This window comes from Callithrix jacchus, chromosome 5 (genome assembly GCF_049354715.1).
Source record: "Callithrix jacchus isolate 240 chromosome 5, calJac240_pri, whole genome shotgun sequence".
Classification (NCBI taxonomy): domain Eukaryota; kingdom Metazoa; phylum Chordata; class Mammalia; order Primates; family Cebidae; genus Callithrix; species Callithrix jacchus.
The window spans coordinates 151,667,239-151,688,337 of NC_133506.1; the positions used below are offsets into that span (position 1 = coordinate 151,667,239).

At 42.6% G+C, this 21,099-nt stretch overlaps 1 protein-coding gene across 13 annotated transcripts in view; it reads right to left on the bottom strand.

The window, feature by feature from the left end:
- Window positions 1–6,903: 6,903 nt before the first annotated feature.
- The window catches only part of N4BP2L2 (NEDD4 binding protein 2 like 2), a 107,103-nt gene continuing 92,907 nt past the window's right edge, over window positions 6,904–21,099 (bottom strand). For 10 of the 13 annotated variants that reach the window (XM_054256751.2, XM_054256749.2, XM_078375256.1 and 7 more), the window contains 4 exons: window positions 17,096–18,828; window positions 13,434–13,519; window positions 10,781–10,825; window positions 6,904–7,087 (listed from right to left, as the gene is read on the bottom strand). In XM_054256751.2, the coding sequence (XP_054112726.1) occupies window positions 10,802–10,825; window positions 13,434–13,519; window positions 17,096–18,828 (1,843 nt within the window). In that variant the 3' untranslated portion in view covers window positions 6,904–7,087; window positions 10,781–10,801. Of the gene's footprint in view, window positions 7,088–10,780; window positions 10,826–13,433; window positions 13,520–17,095; window positions 18,829–21,099 lie in introns of those variants that run through there. The other 3 variants (XR_013536209.1, XR_013536207.1, XR_013536210.1) reach the window with 2 other exon arrangements.

The window sequence follows — 21,099 nt, forward strand, 5'->3', positions numbered from 1 at the left end:
ACGGTCTTGACCAAAGCTGTTGTTTTTGTGACTCTCCGGCCATGTGATGGATAGAGGGGCGGGCGCTGGGAGCCCAGCCCCTCCTTCTCACCCGCCGGAACCGCGCTGCCTGGGAGGGGGCGTCCCTACCTGGAAAACTGGGGACGCTGGGAGACTGACAGCCCTGAAAACAAGGGTGACGCACCCACCCCCACCTCGACCCCCGCTCTGCCTCCTAATGCCTCCTGATGCCTCCTGGTGCCCTTCGCCCTGACAGAGGGGAGGAGGCCCCAGTCTAGTGGGTCTCTGGGACACTTTTCCGGCCTGGAAGCCTGGCCTCCTGCCTCAGCCTTCCCCAACCCCAGCCCCGACCTGCCTAGACCCTGAAAGTGAACTCATTTTAGTTGATGATTAATGAGCACGCCCGGGGTTGTAAATGGTAACAGTAAAGGCCATTGTCTCCCCCGATTTCTGAGCACCAACATCTGGCTGGCATCCCAAGGGCCACCACCATTCTCCAGGGCCTGTATCTTTTCGTATTTCATCTTCCTTTAGTAGCCTGCCAAAAATATTATTAGAAAGCTTTGTTGCCTCTACATAACTTTAAATCTCTTCCTCAGAACAAGCACGCATAAAACTCAGACTGATTTATGAACCGTAGCATAAGGACTACCGCCCAGGCACCTGCCCGGTTGCCACCTGAGAAGTGGGGGCTTCTTGGAGAACTCTTTCAGATCCCTGGGAAAAGTGGCAGAGACTACTGAAACCATTTATAGAGAAGTATCCAGACTGAAGTTTTCAGTTCTAGGAACTAGGAGCACCCATTGGTTGATCACCATAGTGACTCTCCAATAGTTCGCCCTCAAGAGCATGATGGAGTGATCCTATTTTCTGAACCAAAATTCACCATGCCTGCCTGAAAGAAACTGTATTCAAATTGACACCATCCTGGGAAATCCAGAATATACCGTGGCTTTGGCTATAATAATTATTGTAAAGTAATAAATTCTATTTCTGGCAGCTAAGATACTAAAATTTTGAAAAGAAACTATGAAAAAAGTGTGATTTCCTTCTAAACCAAAATCCAGAGATTTTAGTTAGCTTTTAGGAAGGGACTATCCAAGTAGGGAGGGGCTCTGTGCTGAGAACTTCCCCTTCCCCTTGGGATTTCCCTCTAAGGGTGGTGTAGGATGGAGTGGAGATGAGCAGCTCTCCCTTGAAACTCCCTTCCCAGCATGGAAGAAGAATACTTGATTCATTCTTCTCTGCACTGCTAAGAAAGAATGGAATTTCAAAGACCTCTAAATATTAGGAGAGAATCCATAAGGAACAGAAAATACACATGAATCATAAACATAGTGCCACAATCTCTGTCTCCTATCATACTCACAGGAGTGTTTCGCCCAGCCTCACAGGCTACCTTTTTCATTTTAAACTGCACTGGCTAATATGGGGGCCACTGGTCACATGTGGCTAGTGAGCACTTGACATGTGGCTACTGCAAACATGCTGTGCCCTGTGCAGTGGCTCACATCTGTAATCCCAGCACATTGGGAAGCGAACGCAGGAGGATCACTTGAGGCCACAGGTTTGAGACAAGCCTGGGCGACATGGTGAGACCCTGTCTCTACCAAAAATTCAAAAATTAACCAAGTATGGTGGTGTGTGCCTGTAGTCCTAGCTCCTCAGGGGGCTGAAGTGGGAGGATCACCTGAGCCAGGGAGTTTGAGGCTGCAGTGAGCTATGCCGGCACTGTACTTGAGCGTGGGCAACAGAGCAAGACCCTGTCTCCTAAAAAACATAAAGTAAATTTAAAAAATACACATTGAATTTTGAAGATTCAATATGAAAAAAATATTTCATTAAAAATTTTTTACATTGGCCGGGCCCGGTGGCTCATGCCTATAATCCCAGCACTTTGGGAGGCCGAGGCAGGTGGATCACAAGGTCAAGAGATCAAGACCATCCTGGTCAAACGTAGTGAAACCCCATCTCTACTAAAAATACAAAAATTAGCTGGGCATGGTGGTGCGTGCCTATAGTCCCAGGTACTCGGGAGGCTGAGGCAGGAGAATTGCTTGAACCCAGGAGGTGGAGGTTGCAGTGAGCCAAGATCACGCCATTGCACTCCAGCCTGGGTAGCAAGAGTGAAACTGTCTCAAAAAAAAAAAAATTTTTTTTTACATTGGTTCTACATTGAAATGATATGCTGGGTATATTGAGTTAATATGTTATTAGAATTAATTTCATTTATTTTTATCTTTTATTGTGGCTACTAGAGAGTTAAAGTTACATATGTGGGTGGCATTATATTCCTATCAGACAGGGCTGCATAAGCATGCATCCACTTCCATTTCCCTCTGTTAAGAGGTCCCAGGCAGCAGCCGCAGACATGCAGCTTTGTGGGTAGAGGGTTTGACACAGGGCTTGTGGCAAGTGGAGCTGTCACAGATGCCAGGAAACATGAGTGTGCTCCTTAGGAGAGAGGGCTGAGCTCAGACTTTGGAAATCCTTGCCCCTATGAGGAGATAGAGAAGAGAGCAGACAGCTGAGGAAGGGGTCCCGAGGACAGCAGCATTTAAGCACCGTGCCCTCAAGTGGATCTAGCAAAGGAGAGAACAATTGAATGATCGGCAAGAAAACGGAACACTGAAAGAGGTGTAAAAGCCCAGGGAGGGAGTTTCAAACAGGAGAACATGGTCAGCAGTACCTGGAAACCATCCTAGATGCTTTCCTTTCACTTTTCTTTAGTTGACATTTAACTGGTCAACAAGCTCTGTTTTCCCCAATGTATTCCTCAAAATCACAGTTTAAAGTAAACTGTTTGGGTATCTGTTTCCTCTCACTAGAGGCAGTGAGAGGGAAGGGATAGTGTCTTATTTATCCTTGTCAGCCCAGGGTCTAACACAGTGCCTGACATTCAGAAGGTGCTTGATAATTGTGTATGAACCTAAACTATTTTCTTAGCAGATAACCTTGAGTTTGGGATTTACTAAAAATTAAGGCTGAGTGATAGTGATAATATAAAGGAGTAACATAGAGCCAGCCCGACCTCATTTTGCTGCACTAGAAACCATTACCATGATGGACATAAAACAATCGTATAAACACCATTTTTGGCAAATGAAGAAACATTCAAATGTTCTTGTAACTATCACTGTTTAACAAGATGTGGAGAAGTAAGAAGATGTGACTGAGAATGTAACCCACAAACCTAGAGCTCCAAATAACCCTGGACTTGGAATGCTTAGCAATCAATCAGTGGCCGGGCATGGTGGTTCAGGTCTGTAATCCCAGAAGCTTGGGAGGCTGTGGCAGGAGAATCACTTGAGGCCAGGAGTTTGTGACCCGCCTGGGCAACACAGCAAGACTCCTATATTAGGATTCTCTGGAGGGACAGAACTAATAGAAGACATATATATAAAGGGGATTAGTAGGTAGTATTAACTCACATGATCACAAGGTCCCACAATAGGCCAGCTGCAAGCTGAGGAGCAAGGACAGCCAGCCAGTCCGAGTCCCAAAACTGAAGAACTTGGAGTCTGATGTTCAAGGGCAGGAAGCATCCAGTGCAGGAAAAAGATGTAGGCTGGAAGGCTAAGCGCTTCTAGCTTTTTCACATTTTTCTGCCTGCTTTATATACTGGCCATGTTGGTAGCCTGATTAGATGGTGCCCCCCCAGATTAAGGATGGGTCTGCCTTTCCCAGCTCACTGACTCAAATGTTAATATCCTTTGGTATCATCCTCACGGATACACTCAGGATAATTCTTTGCATCCTTCAATCTAATCAAGTTAACACTCAATATTAACCATCACAACCCCATCTCTATTTTAAAAAGTTAAACATTAGTCAGGCATTGTGGCACACACCTGTGATCCCAGACTGGAGAGGCTGAGATGGGAGGATCATTTGAGCTCAGGAATTCCAGGCTGCAGTGAGTTATGATTGTACCACTGCACTCCAGCCTGGGCAACAGAGCAAGGCTTTGTATATTAAAAAAAAAAAAAATCTATCAGCTCCAGGTTCTCCTGCCCAGGGATGCCAAAATAGCAGAAAGTAAACTAAGATGAAGCTTCCAACACAGTATAACCAAAGACCTTTTAACATAATAGAACCATGATAAATATTATAGTAGGAGCTTTCCCAAGCTCCTAGTCCTATGTCCAGAAAGACGTTTTTCTGATTTTTAAAAATATACTCAAAAATGTAAATGAGTTTTATATACGTATTTACTCATCGTGTTACGTATATATAAGCGATATGTGAATTGAGAGGACAGGAAAGAAATCCATCTCTGCCTACTTAGCCATTTCTATGACGGGCTTCTGATCTGTTTAAGACCTTCTGCCGGATTCCGATGGAAATGCAGGATCCAGCCAGTCAAAGGAGACTCTGTCTCCCCCTCCCCTAACACTGCCTCCTTCCTGGCTCTTCCCTTGTCCTTACCCTTGAAGCCTGATAGAGGCGTTGGGAAGCAGAAAGAGGCTAGGGGAAGGGGGACCAGGGAAGAAAAGCAATGGGAAAGATGTCAGCTTAGCCAAATTGGTAGGGGAAAATGTCCAGGGCTCTGATGGCCTTGGATAAGTCTGGATATTTCCAACACAGAAATATTCCCTGGATGAGGCTGACTTTGGTCACCCTGTCCCCCCACTGCTTTCTGGGTTCCATCCCTCTTTTTGGTGTCAGACTCCTCCCCCAAGGGGAGGACCGGGTATCCTATTTCCACAGTACCTAATATTTGCCACTGTGCACAGGGACACTCAGTTTGAGCTTCAGGAAGGGAATCTGGGAGGGAGGAGAGGAGCCCAACCCATTTCTCTACTGCTCCATTCTGGAAATTGGAGCAAAGTCATGAGGGCAGGGGCTGGAGAGAGCTGGGGGCTTTTTCGAACACAGGTAGAAGCCTGGGTGGCTGTTCAGGTGGCATGCATCAGTACAGCATAAAAGTGCTCCAGAACTGGTCTTGCCCACACCACCCATTGTCAAATGTTACTCTTGGGTATCACCATGATGGTGCGGATTCTATTATATTCACTAGAAAGCCACAAATGCTTTGCTGTGGAAGGCCCCCAAGAAAGCAAGAATTTGCCAGATGCCAAGGTTCTTCCCCAGCTGTCTGTGCTTCACACCCTAAACGAGTGAGATCTACCCTGAAACCCTCCTATCTGGGGCCAGAGGCAAGTCTAATTTAATAAAGCCTCTAGGGGACTGCAGAGCTCAACAAATGCTTAAGACCATTGTTGTCTGTCTGAAAGAGACCACAGTCTAGTGGAGAAAGATAAACAGAAAGCTGTACAAAATGAACAAGAGGAAAACACTGAGCTATCTTAAATACAGCACTAAATTCCCAATAAAGATCAAACACAAGTATTCAATTTCTACTTCCTCTTTGAAACCCTACTAGAATGTAAAGGGGGTTGGTTTGGTTTGTTTCTTTTTTTTAGCAGGAGTGGTTGTTTTGTTACTATGTTTTAAGCATAAAGGAGAGAGAGAGAAGATCACAGCAACAAAATTTTGGAAACTGCAAAGCAAAAGGCCAAGTATTAATTGATTTTGGGGGGGGGGAACATTCCTCTGATTTATAGACAGCCAAGAAACAAATTACCCAGCATAAACCCTAAATCTCAGAAACTGGAAGGTTTGGAGGTAGAGCTCTTCACCAGAAGAGCAGTTGAAAATCTGTTTAACAAACCCATGTCCAAACCCTAAGCAGCTGCGTGCCCCTCCCCAGGCCTTGATGTTTGCTCCTTTGAGAAGATTAGACAGAAGATCTGCGTAATCTTCTATAGGGTAAGATGAGACCCAGGGCTCCCTTTCTGCAAATGGGGTTTAAGTTAATGTCTACATGTTAAATAGTGAGTAGTCACTCCTTAATTTACATTTTGTAAATATGAATTTTCATATGTTAAGTTTATTAAATATAACTAAACTGAAACAGAATAAAAAATAATAATAGTAACTTCTAGTGTAGTACAAGCCTCACAATCCCTAACCAAAATTCTAGAGGTCATATATTTCAGAATTCAGAAAGTGTTTGTTAGTTAAAGGTAATAGTACTATCCATTATCCTATATTCCCAGTGGGGTGTGGCACAGCACACAGTAATTAAATACATTAAAATGTCTGCAGTGAAATATATGGATATGCTTTATACATTCCAAGTGAGATTAAACAGGGAGTAAAATTAATTGCCTCCCTTTTTGGGTCAGGTTTTTTTTCTTGGCTCACTGCAATCTCTGCCTCCTGTGCTCAAGCGATCCTCCCCACCTAAGCCTCCTGAGAACCTGGGACTACAGGTGTGTGCCACCACACCTGGCTAATTTTTATATGTTTTGTAGAGATAGGGTTTCACCATGTTGCCCAAGCTGGTCTCACACTCCTGGGCTCCAGTGATCCTCCTGCCTCAGCCTCCCAAAGTGCTGGGATTACAGGTGTAAGCCACCATGCCCAGCTCATATTTGGGTCAGGTTTGGCTCCCAACTTAGTTTCAATGTCAAACTTACTTAAAAAACAAAAACAAAAACAGTGGTTGCCAGAGGCTGAGGGGAAGGGGGAATGGGTCGTGGTTTAATGGGTATAGAATTGCAGATTTGCAAGATGCAGAGTTCTGGAGATGGATGCTAGTGAGGGCAGCATGAATGTATTTATAACACACTTAAAAGTGGGTAAGATGGTAAATTTTATATTTGTGTATTTTACCACAATGAAAATATTTGGAAAAATAACTTGGTTTTCTGAGCTTTTTGGATTTCAGAGTTTTAGAAATGGGATCACCGACCAATATTTGGATATACAGGCTAACCTTTTAATCCTAATGCGATTTAAAAATAAGGTACTCAAGTTTTTCTGTGCCTCATTTTCTTCTATCAAACGAATAGGCAAACATCTTCAAATTAGACAATAAAATGTTTAAACCGTTACCTCCTCTGTTGAGTTTTTTTATTATTCAGATAACTTATCAAGAATGGTTGGACAGATTATCCAAACTGATTTTGGTATCCAATGCGTATGTCTCTGGAAAGAATTTCTTGGGTTGTTACTGGGCACTCTGACTTTTCTCCGTGATCAGGATCTTCAGCAGCACCACGAAGATGGTAGAACTCAACTACAAACAAACACAAGCCCAGACAAGACCAGAAAACACGTGACAAGAACAGAGTTTGTTTTCAGGTTCCCAGCCTTTACTTCTTAAGCTATGCAACCCCCCTGGCATCCAAGACTTTTCAAACGTCCCCGCAGTCCACACGGCTTAGTCCTGCCTCATTCAAGAACCTGTTCCGTGATATTTCCCAGCTCCCTGTCCTTCAGCTGAAACTTGCTCTAGATTCCATTCCCTGAGGATCCAACTATGTACATTACAAAAAATTAAAAACAAATGCACGAATTCATGCCATGTGTTAACATGTTTACCAGGCCAATATGCTCCTCTCCTAAGGAACACAATTTCTATTCTGCCAGGGAGCATTCTAAAGGCAGTGATTTGGCCGGGCATGGTGGCTCATGCCTATAATCCCAGCACTTTGGGAGGCCGAGGCAGACGAATCACCTGAGGTCAGGAGTTCAAGACTAGCCTGGCCAACGTGGCAAAAGCCCTTCTCTAAAATACTAAAAATATAAAAATTAGCCGGCTGTAGTGGTGGGTGCCTATAATCCCAGCTATTCAAGAGGCTGAGGTAGGAGAATCGCTTGAACCCAGGAGGCAGAAGTTGCAGTGAGCTACTGCACTCCAGTCTGGGCAATAGACTGAGACTTGATCTCAAAAAAAAAAAAAAAGACTGGGTATGGTGGCTTACACCTGTAATCCCAGCACTTTGGGAAGCCAAGGCAGGCGGATAATCAGGAGTTTGAGGCAAGCCTGGCCAACATGGTAAAACCCTGTCTCTACTAAAAATACAAAAAAATGGGAGGCCGAGGTGGGTGGATCACGAGGTCAAGAGACCGAGACCATCCTGGTCAACATGGTGAAACCCCGTCTCTACTAAAGATACAAAAATTAGCTGGGTATGGTGGAGCGCGCCTGTAGTCCCAGCTACTCGGGAGGCTGAGGCAGGAGAATTGCTTGAACCCAGGAGGCGGAGGTTGCGGTGAGCCAAGATCGTGCCATTGCACTCCAGCCTGGGTAACAAGAGTGAAACTCTGTCTCAAAAAAACAAACAAACAAACAAACAAAAAGTTTAGCCATCGCTTCTCGGCCTTTTGGCTAAGATCAAGTGCAAAAAGTTTAGCCGACCATGGTGGCAGATGCCTGTAATCCCAGCTACTTGGGAGGCTGAGCCAGGAGAACTGCTTGAATCTGGGAAGGTGGAGGTTGCAGTGAGCTGGGATCACACCACTGCACTCCAGCCTGGGCAACAAGAGCAAGACTGTCTCAAAAAAAAAAAAAAAAAAAAATGGTAATGCTTTAACCCAAGGCAGTATTTAGGGGAAGGTAATTAACTCTTATTAAGAGTCTATTATTTTTCAGGCACTAAGCTCCATACTTTGCACAGTTTTTTTCATTTAATAACTTTGCAAAGTTATTTCATTTAATTCTCATTTAAAAGATAAATCTGTCTTTTACAAATGAAAAAACTGAGACTCTGAGAAGGGTCCTCTGTTTAGGGTCACAGAGGGGCCATTAGAAAAATGTGGGATAAATATGGAACTCACATATCAGGGGGAGCTTTAGGATGGGGACCCATCCTCTTCCTAGCACCCACTTCCTACCACCATACTGGAGTGCCACAACATCAAACACCTGGCAACCAGCAGGGAGAATTTTTTTAAATGGGCACTGAGCTTGTGGCTCCCCGAGCCACCCAGATTCTCCTGCTATTTCACTCCTTCTGAATTTCTGTTTACCCCTTGAGACAGACTGGTCAGTACTTTAATACCAAACACAAAACAGGATGCCCTTTCTTAATAAAATTGTAAAAAAAAAAAAAAATCTGCACATTGCTACAGCACTCATGAAATTCCCTAAAAAGAAAAAAAAATCATAATTAAGGGCAGAATGCTCTGCGAGGAGAAGACTAGACAGTTTAGGATACATGTGGGAGATCAACATGAAAATCAAAATTATGGTCCCAAAAGTGTCCTTGAAACAAAGCTACCAATTGTAGCAGACAGAAAAGACTCCTGAAATTGGCCACAGCAAAATATATCCATGCTTGTTGCATGCTGCTTGTACTGGTGTCTCCTCACGCTGGGGCCATCTAGGGAAACCTCACTCACTATAATATAACTTCGGTCAGGGGTAGGCTAGAGGCTCATTCAGCCAAGTCCTTGCCCAACATGCTATGGCATTAACTCCAATCCCTACAACATAAATTCCATGAGGGGAGGGGTGTTTTTACTGCTATATCTTCAATGTTTAACATGAGGCAACTCAATAAACATTTGCTGAATAATTTTTTTTTTTGAGACAGATGCTCGCTCTGTCATCAGGCTGGAGTGCAGTGGGGTGACCTCGGCTCATCACAACCTCTGCCTCCAGGGTTCAAGCAATTCTCTTGCCTCAGCCTCCCAAGCAGCTAGGATTACAGGCACCTGCCACCATGTCTGGCTAAGTTTTGTATTTTCAGTTGTGATGGGGTTTTACCATGTTGGCCAGGCTGATCTCGAACTCCTGACCTCAGGTGATCCTCTGCCTCTGCCTCCCAAAGTGCTGGGATTATAGGCGTGAGCCACCACATCCAGCCACATTTGCTGAATAATTGAATGAATGTCTCCACTTCCTTCCTCTGGAATTCCTCATAGGCTCTTATCTCCTCCTGTACCATATTTATCCCACATTTTTCTAAGGGCCCCAAAACTCTCGAAACTCTTCTCCCAAATCTTCTGCTCTTCTTCCTCTTCTTTCAAGGGAAGCAGGATGAAAACAAACAAACAATATTTTTACAGGGTATGCATGTATTTCTAGTTGAGAAATGGAAACCAGAATACTCTTAGAAATAAGTTAAAATGAAAAAAAATATGGTAAATGCACAGTGCATTCAATTCTTATCAAATGTAGACATATATGCACTGAAATCATAGCAGCTGTGTTTATTTCATAATTTAGTCATTTTTTAAAAAGTGCAATGTGTTTATTTTAATGTTAGCTTGATAAGTTTAAAATATAACATGCATTTGTCTGTATGTTTTACCTCTTTTCCTAGAGAATCTAATATTTAAATAGAACCTAAACCCCTCATTTCCAGCCCTCATCACGTACCAACCCAAGGGGGAAAATGTCTCATAAATTGTGTGTAGACAGAATGCTGTAAAATATGTTCTAACCAACAAAGTGGGAAAATAAATTTGGGAGCAACAATCTAAGGTTTGTTGTATTTCACAAAAAGATCTACACTTAAAGGAAATAAAAACATCACACAAGGTTGCTATGGTAACAAACTTCTTTTTTTTTTTTTTGAGACAGATTTTCGCTCTTGTTACCCAGGCTGGAGTGCAATGGCGCGATCTTGGCTCACCGCAACCTCCGCCTCCTGGGTTCAAGCAATTCTGCCTCAGCCTCCCGAGTAGCTGGGACTACAGGCGCGCACCACCATGCCCAGCTAATTTTTGTATTTTTAGTAGAGACGGGGTTTCACCATGTTGACCAGGATGGTTTCAATCTCTTGACCTTGTGATCCACCCGCCTCGGCCTCCCAAAGTGCTGGGATTACAGGCGTGAGCCACCGTGCCCGGCCCACAAACTTCATTTTTTATATTTTACTCTTCAGTTGTAGTATAATACGTATGAGCTATTACAACCAAATAATGTCAACATTCACTTCTTTATGATCATACAGAGGTCTCTAGAATAAGTCGTACTTACAGTTCAAGGAATTTTCATTTTTCAACCAATCTTCTTCTGTCTTTTCTAGAAATTATAATTAAAATACATAAAATATTAATATTTGGCATTGGAATTAAGTTTGCACTGTCATTTTACTCATGTAGGGACACTCCTAAAGTGACAAAAGAAATATAATGGTGGCTTACACCTGTAATCTCAGCACTTTGGTAGACCATAGTGGGCAGATCATCTGAGGTCAGGAGTTCAAGACCAGCCTGGTCAATATGGTGAAACTTGTCTCTACTAAAAATACAAAAATTAGCTAGGCATGGTGGTGCATGCCTGTAGTCCCACTGCTTGGGAGGCTGAGGCAAGAGATTCGCTTGAACCTGGGAGCTAGAGGTTGCAGTAAGCTGAGATCTTGCCACTATACTCTAGCCTGGGTAAGAGAGTGAGACTCAGTCTCGAAAAAATATAATAACCATGTTATTATAAATAAATATGTTAATTAATTAATTTGTTTATTGAGACAGAGTCTTGCCCCGTTGCCCAGGCTAGAGTATAGTGGCGAGATCCTGGCTCACTGCATCCTCCACCTTTCGGGTTCTAGTGATTCTCCTAACTCAGCCTCCCAAGTAGCTGGGATTACAGGCATGAGTTACCACACCCAGCTAATTTTCTGTTTTTAGTAGAGATGGGTTTCACCATTGTGGCCAGCCTGGTCTCAAACTCCTGACCTCAGGTGATCCACCCATCTCAGCCTCCTAAAGTGCTGGGATTACAAGCCATCGCACCTGGCCACAAATGTCAATTTGAACATTTAAAATACTGCTCTCTGTGTGTGTATGTGTGTTTTAAGTGACAATAAGGTCTCCATGGGAAATAAGGAGAAACAAGAAGTTGAGAAAAAATATGTTTGATTTTACTAAATGAGCAGACCAAATGAGTCTACTTTTCCCATAGCAGTGTTTACGAGAACAGTTAAGAAGCACCTACTGTCCTGAACTATTAGTTCTGTAACGGTGCGCTATATTTTGATTTTACTATTCATTTCAAAATGCACCCCTAGCATTGCCTCTAGGCACATATAAATAATAACCAACTAATGTGAACAGAACCCCAGCCACCTGCACAAGTTTAGGTGAAGTACTGGCTTTCCCAGATTTTTTTTTTGAGACAGAGTTTCGCTCTTGTTACCCAGGCTGGAGTGCAATGGCACGATCTCGGCTCACTGCAACCTCCGCCTTCTGGGTTCAGGCAGTTCTCCTGCCTCAGCCTCCTGAGTAGCTGGGACTACAGGCATGCACCACCATGCCCAGCTAATTTTTTGTATTTTTAGTAGAGACGGGGTTTCACCATGTTGACCAGGATGGTCTCGATCTCTTGACCTCGTGATCCACCCGCCTCGGCCTCCCAAAGTGCTGGTATTACAGGCGTGAGCCATCGCGCCCGGCCCAGCTTTTCCAGATTTTCTATCATCCTTCTACCCTTCTAAGCTGGTCCTCCTCCAGCTACCTGGAAAATGAACAGCCCTCAGAATAGTCATGTCTGTCACTGTGGACCACAGATCACAACAACAGGAAGGTGCCTCCAAGTCAAGTAACACAAATCTAATTTGTAGCTGTTACTCTATCATAAGGGATAAGACTGAGGGCTGGACAGGAAAAAAGATGTAATGAAGGAAAAAGGACTCTCCTAAAGTGGGCACCTTAGTCATCCCCAGTGAGCCCCTATACTTGGATATGCCTCCATGAAGTTAGGGAATTAAATGCAACTTTCTCTTGGGACTAATTGAATGAAAACATGCCTATATTATCCACCCATCCCCATCCATAGACATTCTTTTTCTAATTTAAGGTACGTAGCACTTCTCTCAAGTTTGATAAACAGACCTTCTCTAATTTTATTTTTTATTCCATAGTTTAAAAAATTTTATTCACATATACTTGTACATATTTCTGACCACAATGTGTTTTGATACATGTGTACACTGTGTAATGATCAAATCATGGTAATTAGCATATATATCACTTCAACATTTATTATTTCTTTGTGTCAAAACATTCAAAATCCTTTCCTCTAGCTATTTTGAAATATAATACATTATTGTTAACTATAGTCACCTTGCTATGCAATGCACACCACAGCTCATACAATGGAATAATATCCAGCCATAAAAAAGGCTGAAATCCTGTCATTTGCAACAACATGGATGAACCTGGAAGAAATTATGTTAACTGAAATAAGCCAGACACAGAAAAACATATACTACATGATTTCACTCATATGTGAAATCTGAAAAGTCAAGCTCACAGAAGTAGAGAATAGAACAGTGGTTTCTATTTGAAAGCCATAAAAATATACCTTCACTGGCCAGGTGCAGTGGCTCACACCTGTAATCCCAGCAATTTGGGAGGCTGAAGTAGGTGAATCACCTGAGGTTGGGAGTTCAAGACCAGACTAACCAATGTGGAGAAACCCAGTCTTTACTAAAAACACAAAAAATTAGCCAGGTGTAGTGGCACATGCCTATAATCCCAGCTACTTGGGAGGCTGAGGCAGGAGAATCACTTGAACCCAGGAGTCAGAGGTTGTGGTGAGCTGAGATCGTGCCATTGAACACCAGCCTGGGCCAAAAGAGTGAAATTCCATCTCAAAAAAAAAAAAAAAATACATGTATATATATATATACCTCCACTGACATCTTCCATTGCAAGTAGATCATCTTTAGTGTCTTCCAGTCAAGGGGAACCACATAGTCATTAGGCAACAAGGATTCTGTGAAAAAAAGAAAGAACTCATCTCATGTCTAATGTCACACAGATTTTTACCCTAAGTGTGAAGACAGGCAAACCTGTTATCTAACTCACCATACCATTGAAAGTCTGGTTTTAAAGATACTTCGGTGATGTCTGAGTTGTCATCTCAGATCTGAGTCAGTACACACTATCCAGACTCGAACACTAGGACTCATCTGAGTTCTTGCCTTATTTACAAGACCATGAGCTTGGCTTGTCCAATCCAGCCAAACAGATCACTTCATAGCCTCTACTTATGGTTTCCTATTTACCCTTTCAAGTACATGCCATTTCCAAATATGATATTCTTTCCCTCTGTTTTTCTTTCAAGCTACATACTTTCTCCCTTGTATAAACAGTACTTATAATGCGCTTCCACATGGAAGGCATTCCAGACAAAACTATAACCTCAAATTCTCTTCTACAATCCTTTTAGCACTACAATTCTCACTCATAAAATATTCATAGCTTATCATTTACATTTTCTGTGTCCAGTAATTTTGTTTTATGTTAGTCTTGTCTCCCCATTTAGAAGAGCTATTTGATGAATGAGGTCTATTTCCTTTAAAAAGCTTTCTGAAGTTTAATTAATGGATGCTTGATCATTGTTGATTATCGTGCATTCAAGGTAAGAGGAGGCTTAGAATCCTTTCACAATAGCGCCTTCATGCATTCTGGTGCCCCTCTAAGGCAGTGATTGTTAATCTTTATGCATCATAGACCCCTCCTGAGAAGCTGATAAAATCTATGGACTTCCAGGCTGGGGGTGGTGGCTCACGCCTATAATCCCAGCACTTTGGGAGGCTGAGGTGGGTGGATCACGAGGTCAAGAGATCGAGACCATCCTGGTCAATGAGGTGAAACCCTGTCTCTACTAAAAATACAAAAATTAGCTGGGTGTGGTGGTGCGCGCCTGTAATCCCAGCTACTCGGGAGGCTGAGGCAGGAGAATTGCTTGAACCCAGAAGGCAGAGGTTGTGGTGAGCTGAGATTGTGCCATTGCACTCCAGTCTGGGTAACAACAGAGAAACTCCGTCTCAAAAAAAAAAAAAAAGAAAAAAATCTATGGACTTCCTCCCCAAAAATGGTGCAAAATAACCTCCAAAATTTTACATACAATTTCAGAATATGGACCTTGGACTAAGATCCCAGATCTAAAATGTCTTTGGTTATCATTTAAAGCTCCCCAAAGCAAATGCATTTACTTTTAAAAAACTGGTATGTTTTATTGGTCACATGTAGGAGGTGGGTAGAAAAACTATAGCAAATAGTTAAGATGTAATTATTCACAGTTTACAAATATGATAAACATGATGCCAGAGTCCCAAGAGCAGGTTGATAACTATGACTCCTTGGCCCTACGACTTAGTCGATCTTTGGTCTGAGCTGCTAGGACCAACTGTATCTGGAATATCAGAAGCTTAGAAGCCAAGCGAAAAAACTCGGGGTGACAAGCTAAGATACAGAAGAACTGCAGAAATTGGAGCTTTGGCATCTTGAATCTTACAGATTCTATCCCCAAGGAAGAGCACTAGAAAGTATCAGCTATTGAGTTACAGATGAGGAAAAGTTGGGATAAATATCATAAAGATATTATTTTAAATATGCTTATGATTGAAGACGATTTTTTTTTTTTTAAACAGAGTCTCTATCGCCCAGGCTGGAGTGCCGTGGTGTGATCTCGGCTCACTACAACCTCCACCTACCAGGTTCAAGCAGTTCTCCTGCCTCAGCCTCCTGAGTAACTGGAATTACAGGCACGTGCCACCATACCCAGCTAACTTTTGTATTTTTAGTAGAGATGGGGTTTTACCATATTGGCCACGCTGGTCTCCAGCTCCTGACCTCAGATGATCCATCCACCTCAGCCTCCCAAAGTGCTGGGATTACAGGCATGAGCAACCACACCCAGCCCAAAAATAATTTTGTTGGAGTATCAAAAAATCATTTCGCTTGTTTCATTCACATGTAGATTTTTTTCATTTCAATAACAGTCTTTTTTTTTGAGATGGAGTCTTGCTTTGTCACCCAGGCTGTAGTGCAGTGGTGTGATCTCAGCTCACTGCAACCTCTGCCTCCCGGGTTCAAGCAGTTCTCCTGCCTCAGCCTCTTGAGTAACTGGGATTACAGGCACACACCACCATGCCCAGCTAATTTTTGTATTTTTAGTAGAGGCAGGTTTTCACCATGTTGGCCAGGCTGGTCTCAAACTCCCAATCTCAAGTGATCATCCCGCCTCAGCCTTCCAAAGTGCTAGGATTACAGGTGCCAGCCACGTGCCCAGCCCCAAAATAACAACCTTAGGAGACTGAAGGAACTTTTTAAGTCAACTAGTCAGACTCCCTTCTCATCGGGGGGTCCTTCAGGATCCTCTGAACGCCTCCCAGGTTCAAGCAGTTCTCCCTCAGCCTCCTGAGGAACTGGGATTATAGCATGCACCACCATGCCCGGCTAATTTTTGTATTTAAGCAAATACAATGCCTTTAAAAACTAAATTCAAGTATTTAAGATATCTTTCCGTCATGTAGTCTTTGCCATCCCCCAATTACTAATGTTGTATTTGGGAGCCATAATTGCGAATCAGAAAGGAAAGGGCCATGTGTCAAAATAAAGGCAGAAAGTAGGAAGATTTTTTTCGGCCAGCCACAGTAGTTCAGGCCTATAATCCCTGCACTTTGGGAGGCTGAGGCAGGTGGATCACATGAGGTTAGGAGTTTGAGACCAGACTGAACAATATAGTGAAACCCCATCTCTACTAAAAAATACAAAAATTAGCTGGGCATGGTGACAGGCGCAGGCAGGAGAATTGCTTGAACCCGGGAGGTGGAAGTTGCAGTGAGCCACTGAGATCGCAACATTGCACTCCAGCCTGGGCAATAAGAGTGAAACTCCATCTCAAAAAAAAAAAAGAAAAAGATGACCAGGCGCGGTGGCTCACGCCTATAATCCCAGCACTTTGGGAGGCCGAGGCAGGTGGATCACGAGGTCAAGAGATCGAGACCATCCTGGCCAACATGGTGAAACCCCATCTCTATTAAAAATACAAAAATTAGCTGGGCATGGTGGCGCACACCTGTAGTCCCAGCTACTCGGGAGGCTGAGGCAGGAGAATTGTTTGAACGCAGCAGGCGGAGGTTGCGGTGAGCTGGAATCACACCATTGCACTCCAGCCTGGGTAAGCGAAACTCTCTCTCAAAAAAAAAAGAAAGAAGGAAAAAGAAAGTTTTTGTTTTTTAAGCAGCCATCTCTACTGGTTACATAACCCCCTTTTCCTGCTTCGTCCTTCATTTTTCCCATTATCTACTGAAACTGAGGGTCCAAGTAGTTCACGTTCTCAAAGACATTGAAGGAAACATGAAGACTACCGGCAGCAAAGGGGGAACTTTGAAGATCAAGCACCATTTGTTATGGGTCCTCACTCACTGCTGAAAAATATCACAAGATCAATAAACTGCATGAAATCACTAACCATCAGATGGAAGCACCTCCAAAATTACTTACATGTTAAACTAGATCTTTTACTTTTAGCAAAACACACACACACACAACAATTTACCCATTGGAACGCCTGGAGATCCAAAAAGCTTTACTAGTTGAAAGGCAAACCCTTGTGTTAATGGCAGCCCAAGGGAACTATATTCAGTGCGTGTTAAGCCTTGGCTGTCCTCAGCTGGTAGTTGCTTAGGTTCTTCCCATCTCTTCAGCTTTCCATCAAACCTTTCATTTAAAAAGTGAAAATCAGAAGTGACTCCCAAAGAGCACGAAGTGTCAGGTTGACTGTGTAAAATTTCTGGAGAGATAAACCCTGCATCATTTATTTTATTACCCTCTCTTGTCTGAGATTCGAAAGTGCAAAACAGTTTGTTTGTAAAAGATGCCTTCCAAACACTAGATATATAATGTAACACAAGAGAAGGAATATAATTTTCGTATAAAAACGTAGAGCACCTTAGTCTGTTAAATAACGGGCAATGAGAATAATACTGTCCACCAATATTTAGAGGGGGAGCTTTAATAATATCAAGGTAAAACCATAATGGATGGTGATCAAAGGTCATACGTTTTTGCTTATTCTCTTCTTCACCGTTCCTTTCTGAAATTCTGTCTTTTTCTTCTCCCGAAATAATTTTTACTCCTTGGGCTTTTGTTAACAGATCACATTTCTCCCTTTCTTTTACATTCATATGATTCGGTCCTAATAAGTTAAAGTTTGGTACCAAATTGAAAATCCTTTTCTGCCTCCTTTTCTTATTTTGTGTTGATTCTAAGGCATTCTTTGGTATATCCAGCTGAGGTAAGCAGCTTCTGAAGAGGTTTGTTTCAATGAATGAATCTATAGTTTCAGGTGGAGGTGAAAAATCTTCATTTCCTATCAGTAGCTTGACTATCAATATTTCTGGACTGCTTCCTGGTTCTGATGCTCCCATGGAAGTGAAGATCAATTGAATCCATTGCCCCCTGCTGTCAGGACCAGTCAGCTTATGCGCTCTATCTTTCTTTGGTCTCTGTTCACATACAAACTTAAGAAGTACTGCAGGCCAGCTACCAAAATAGGGCTGTCTATCAGAGCCCAGCTGTAAACCTTCATCAGATAAATTGGTTGTCAAAAAAGCCCAATAATTGATTTTAGTTGCATACAACTGTTCCTCTCTTAAAACTTTATCTGACATTCTGGTTCCATGTTGGGGGCACAGAATGGGTTGATGTGGGAGATTTTTATCTATTTCTCTCTTCTTCATAAATAAACATGAGGTTTCCACAGGAAGGTCCTGGGTGTTCCATGCTATAGTATGTCTGTTTCTAATATGCTTTTCTACCTTCATGCCAGAGCAGTCATCAGTTGTTACACAGGAAAGATTTTGAGTCATTATTGGACAAGTAACAGAGCTTTCATTTGGCATCCATGACAAACTTAAAAACAAGTTATCACCTTCCTTAGAGAGGGAATTCTTTGGTGTGTTGTCTAATTCAACTATAGACATAACGTTTTGGAAACTGTCTTTAGGATCTAAGTTTTTCCATCTTTTTTCTTTATACCCATTCACAAAATCTCTGACTTCATTTTGTAGACCACCAGTGAAGGGGTATTCTGATTCTCTTCTGGTCTTTTCAATTTCTTCCTCTTCACTCTGAGTTGGGTCCTGATCTCCTGGTGTAAGATCACTTGAGAATTCAAATGAGTTTTCCTCCATGATTTTACTCTGACTGTTCTGCTTTTTGTTTCTTTTTCTGTTTCTCTTCTGTTTGGTTTTGCTGAGCCTATGCCCGGTTTTCTTCAAAACTCTTTCTCTGAAATATAAAAGAATTAAGAAAATGTACAACTTAATTATGTGCATAACATAAGCAAACTATAACATCATACTTTTCACGTGCATATTGAAAAACCTTTAGTACAAGAGATTCTCAAGTGTGAATGTACTTTTCGTTGGTTTGTTTTTTGTTTTGTTTTGAGTTGGAGCTCGCTTTGTCACTCTTTGCTCACTGCAACCTCTGCTTCCCAAGTTCAAGCAATTCTCCTGCCTCAGCCTCCCAAGTAGCTGGCATAATATAATGCCCACCAGCATGCTCGGCTAATTGTTTTGTATTTTCAGTAGAGATGAGGTTTCACCATGTTAGCCAGGCTAGTATTCAACCCTTAATCTCAGGTGATCCACCTGCCTCAGCCTCCCAAAATGTTGGGATTACAGGCGTGAGCCACAGCACTGGCCATACTTTGTACTATATTTAAAATCACTTTTAAAAAGAGATGCAGCCGGGCGCAGTGGCTCACGCCTGTAATCCCAGCACTTTGGGAGGCCGAGGCGGGTGGATCACGAGGTCAAGAGATCGAGACCATCCTGGTCAACATGGTGAAACCCTGTCTCTACTAAAAATACAAAAAATTAGCTGGGCATGGTGGTGCGTGCCTGTAATCCCAGTTACTCAGGAGGCTGAGGCAGGAGAATTGCCTACACCCAGGAGGCAGAGGTTGCAGTGAGCCGAGATCGCGCCATTGCACTCCAGCCTGGGTAACAAGAGCGAAATTCTGTCTCAAAAAAAAAAAAAAAAACAAATAAAAAGAGATGCTTTAATCCTGTATATTAAAAATAAATACATTTTGAGACAGTTAAAGCCAATATACATGTAACCATTTCATAAATCAATAACTTTGTGAAAATCTAATTATTCTCCTTAAAGAAAATATTTCCTTTTTTTGTTTTTGAGACGGAGTTTCGCTGTTGTTACCCAGACTGGAGTGCAATGGCACTATCTTGGCTCACCGCAACCTCCGTCTTCTGGGTTCAAGCAATTCTCCTGCCTCAGCCTCCCGAGTAGCTGGGACTACAGGCGCGCACCACCATGCACAGCTAATTTTTGTATTTTTAGTAGAGACGGAGTTTCACCTTGTTGACCAGGATGGTCTCAATCTCTTGACCTTGTGATCCACACGCCTCGGCCTCCCAAAGTACTGGGATTATAGGCGTGAGTCACCATGCCCGGCCAGAAAATATTTCATATATGAGCATACATTGACAGGATGTTTCCGAGAAATGCATCCTTAGGCAATTTCATCACTGTGTGAACATCATAGTGTGTCCTTACACAAATCTACATGATATAGCCTATGCCACACTTAGTCTATATGGTATAGCCTATTGCTCCTAGGCTGCAAAACTGTACAGCTGGTTACTATACTGCATACTGTAGACAATTATAACACATTAGTAAGTATTTATGTATCCAAATATATCTAGAGGCTGGCTACAGTGGCTCACACCTGTAATCCCAGCACTTTGAGTGGCTGAGGCGGGTGGATCACCTGAAGTTAGCAGTTCGAGACCAGTCAGGCCAACATGGCAAAACCCTGTCTCCTAAAAATGCAAAAAAATTAGCCGGGCCTGGTGGTGCACTCTTGTAATCCTAGCTACTCAGGAGTCTGAGACATGTCAATTGCTTGAACCTGCAAGGTGGCGGATGCAGTGAGCCAAGATCACACCACTACACTTCAGTCTGGGTGACAGGGCAAGACTCAGTCTCAATAAAAAATAATAATAAATAATAAACATATCTAAACTTGGAAAAGGTACAGACAAATATGGTATTATAATCTCATGGGACCATTGTCATATATATGCTCTGTCACTGACTGAAATTTTGTTATGTGGTGCATGGCTGTATATAAAACCTACAATAAATAACCTTGGACTTCCTAACATCTTAGATTTTGAAAATTAAAAAGTGGCTGTTATAGTCTCAGAATGGGACAAATTTAGTGGCTTTAATAGCTAAGTTTCCTCTAGACATAAAGAATGGTTGATAATGAGCTGTCGAGTGCAGTATTTGGGTGGAATGCTACTAACTGCCCATATTGTAGTGGTTCTAAACCAGAGACTATACCATTACTCTCTGGGGTACTTGGAAATGTGTAAAGTCATTTTTGGTGGTCAGAATGACTGGTAATGTGTTACCGGCATTAGGGCCTGAGGCCAGGGAGGCTAACCATCCTGCAATGCCCTGTGAAAAATTATCCCACCCAAAAGAACAATGGTGCTTTCCTCCAGCACACTGAAAGTTCATAGC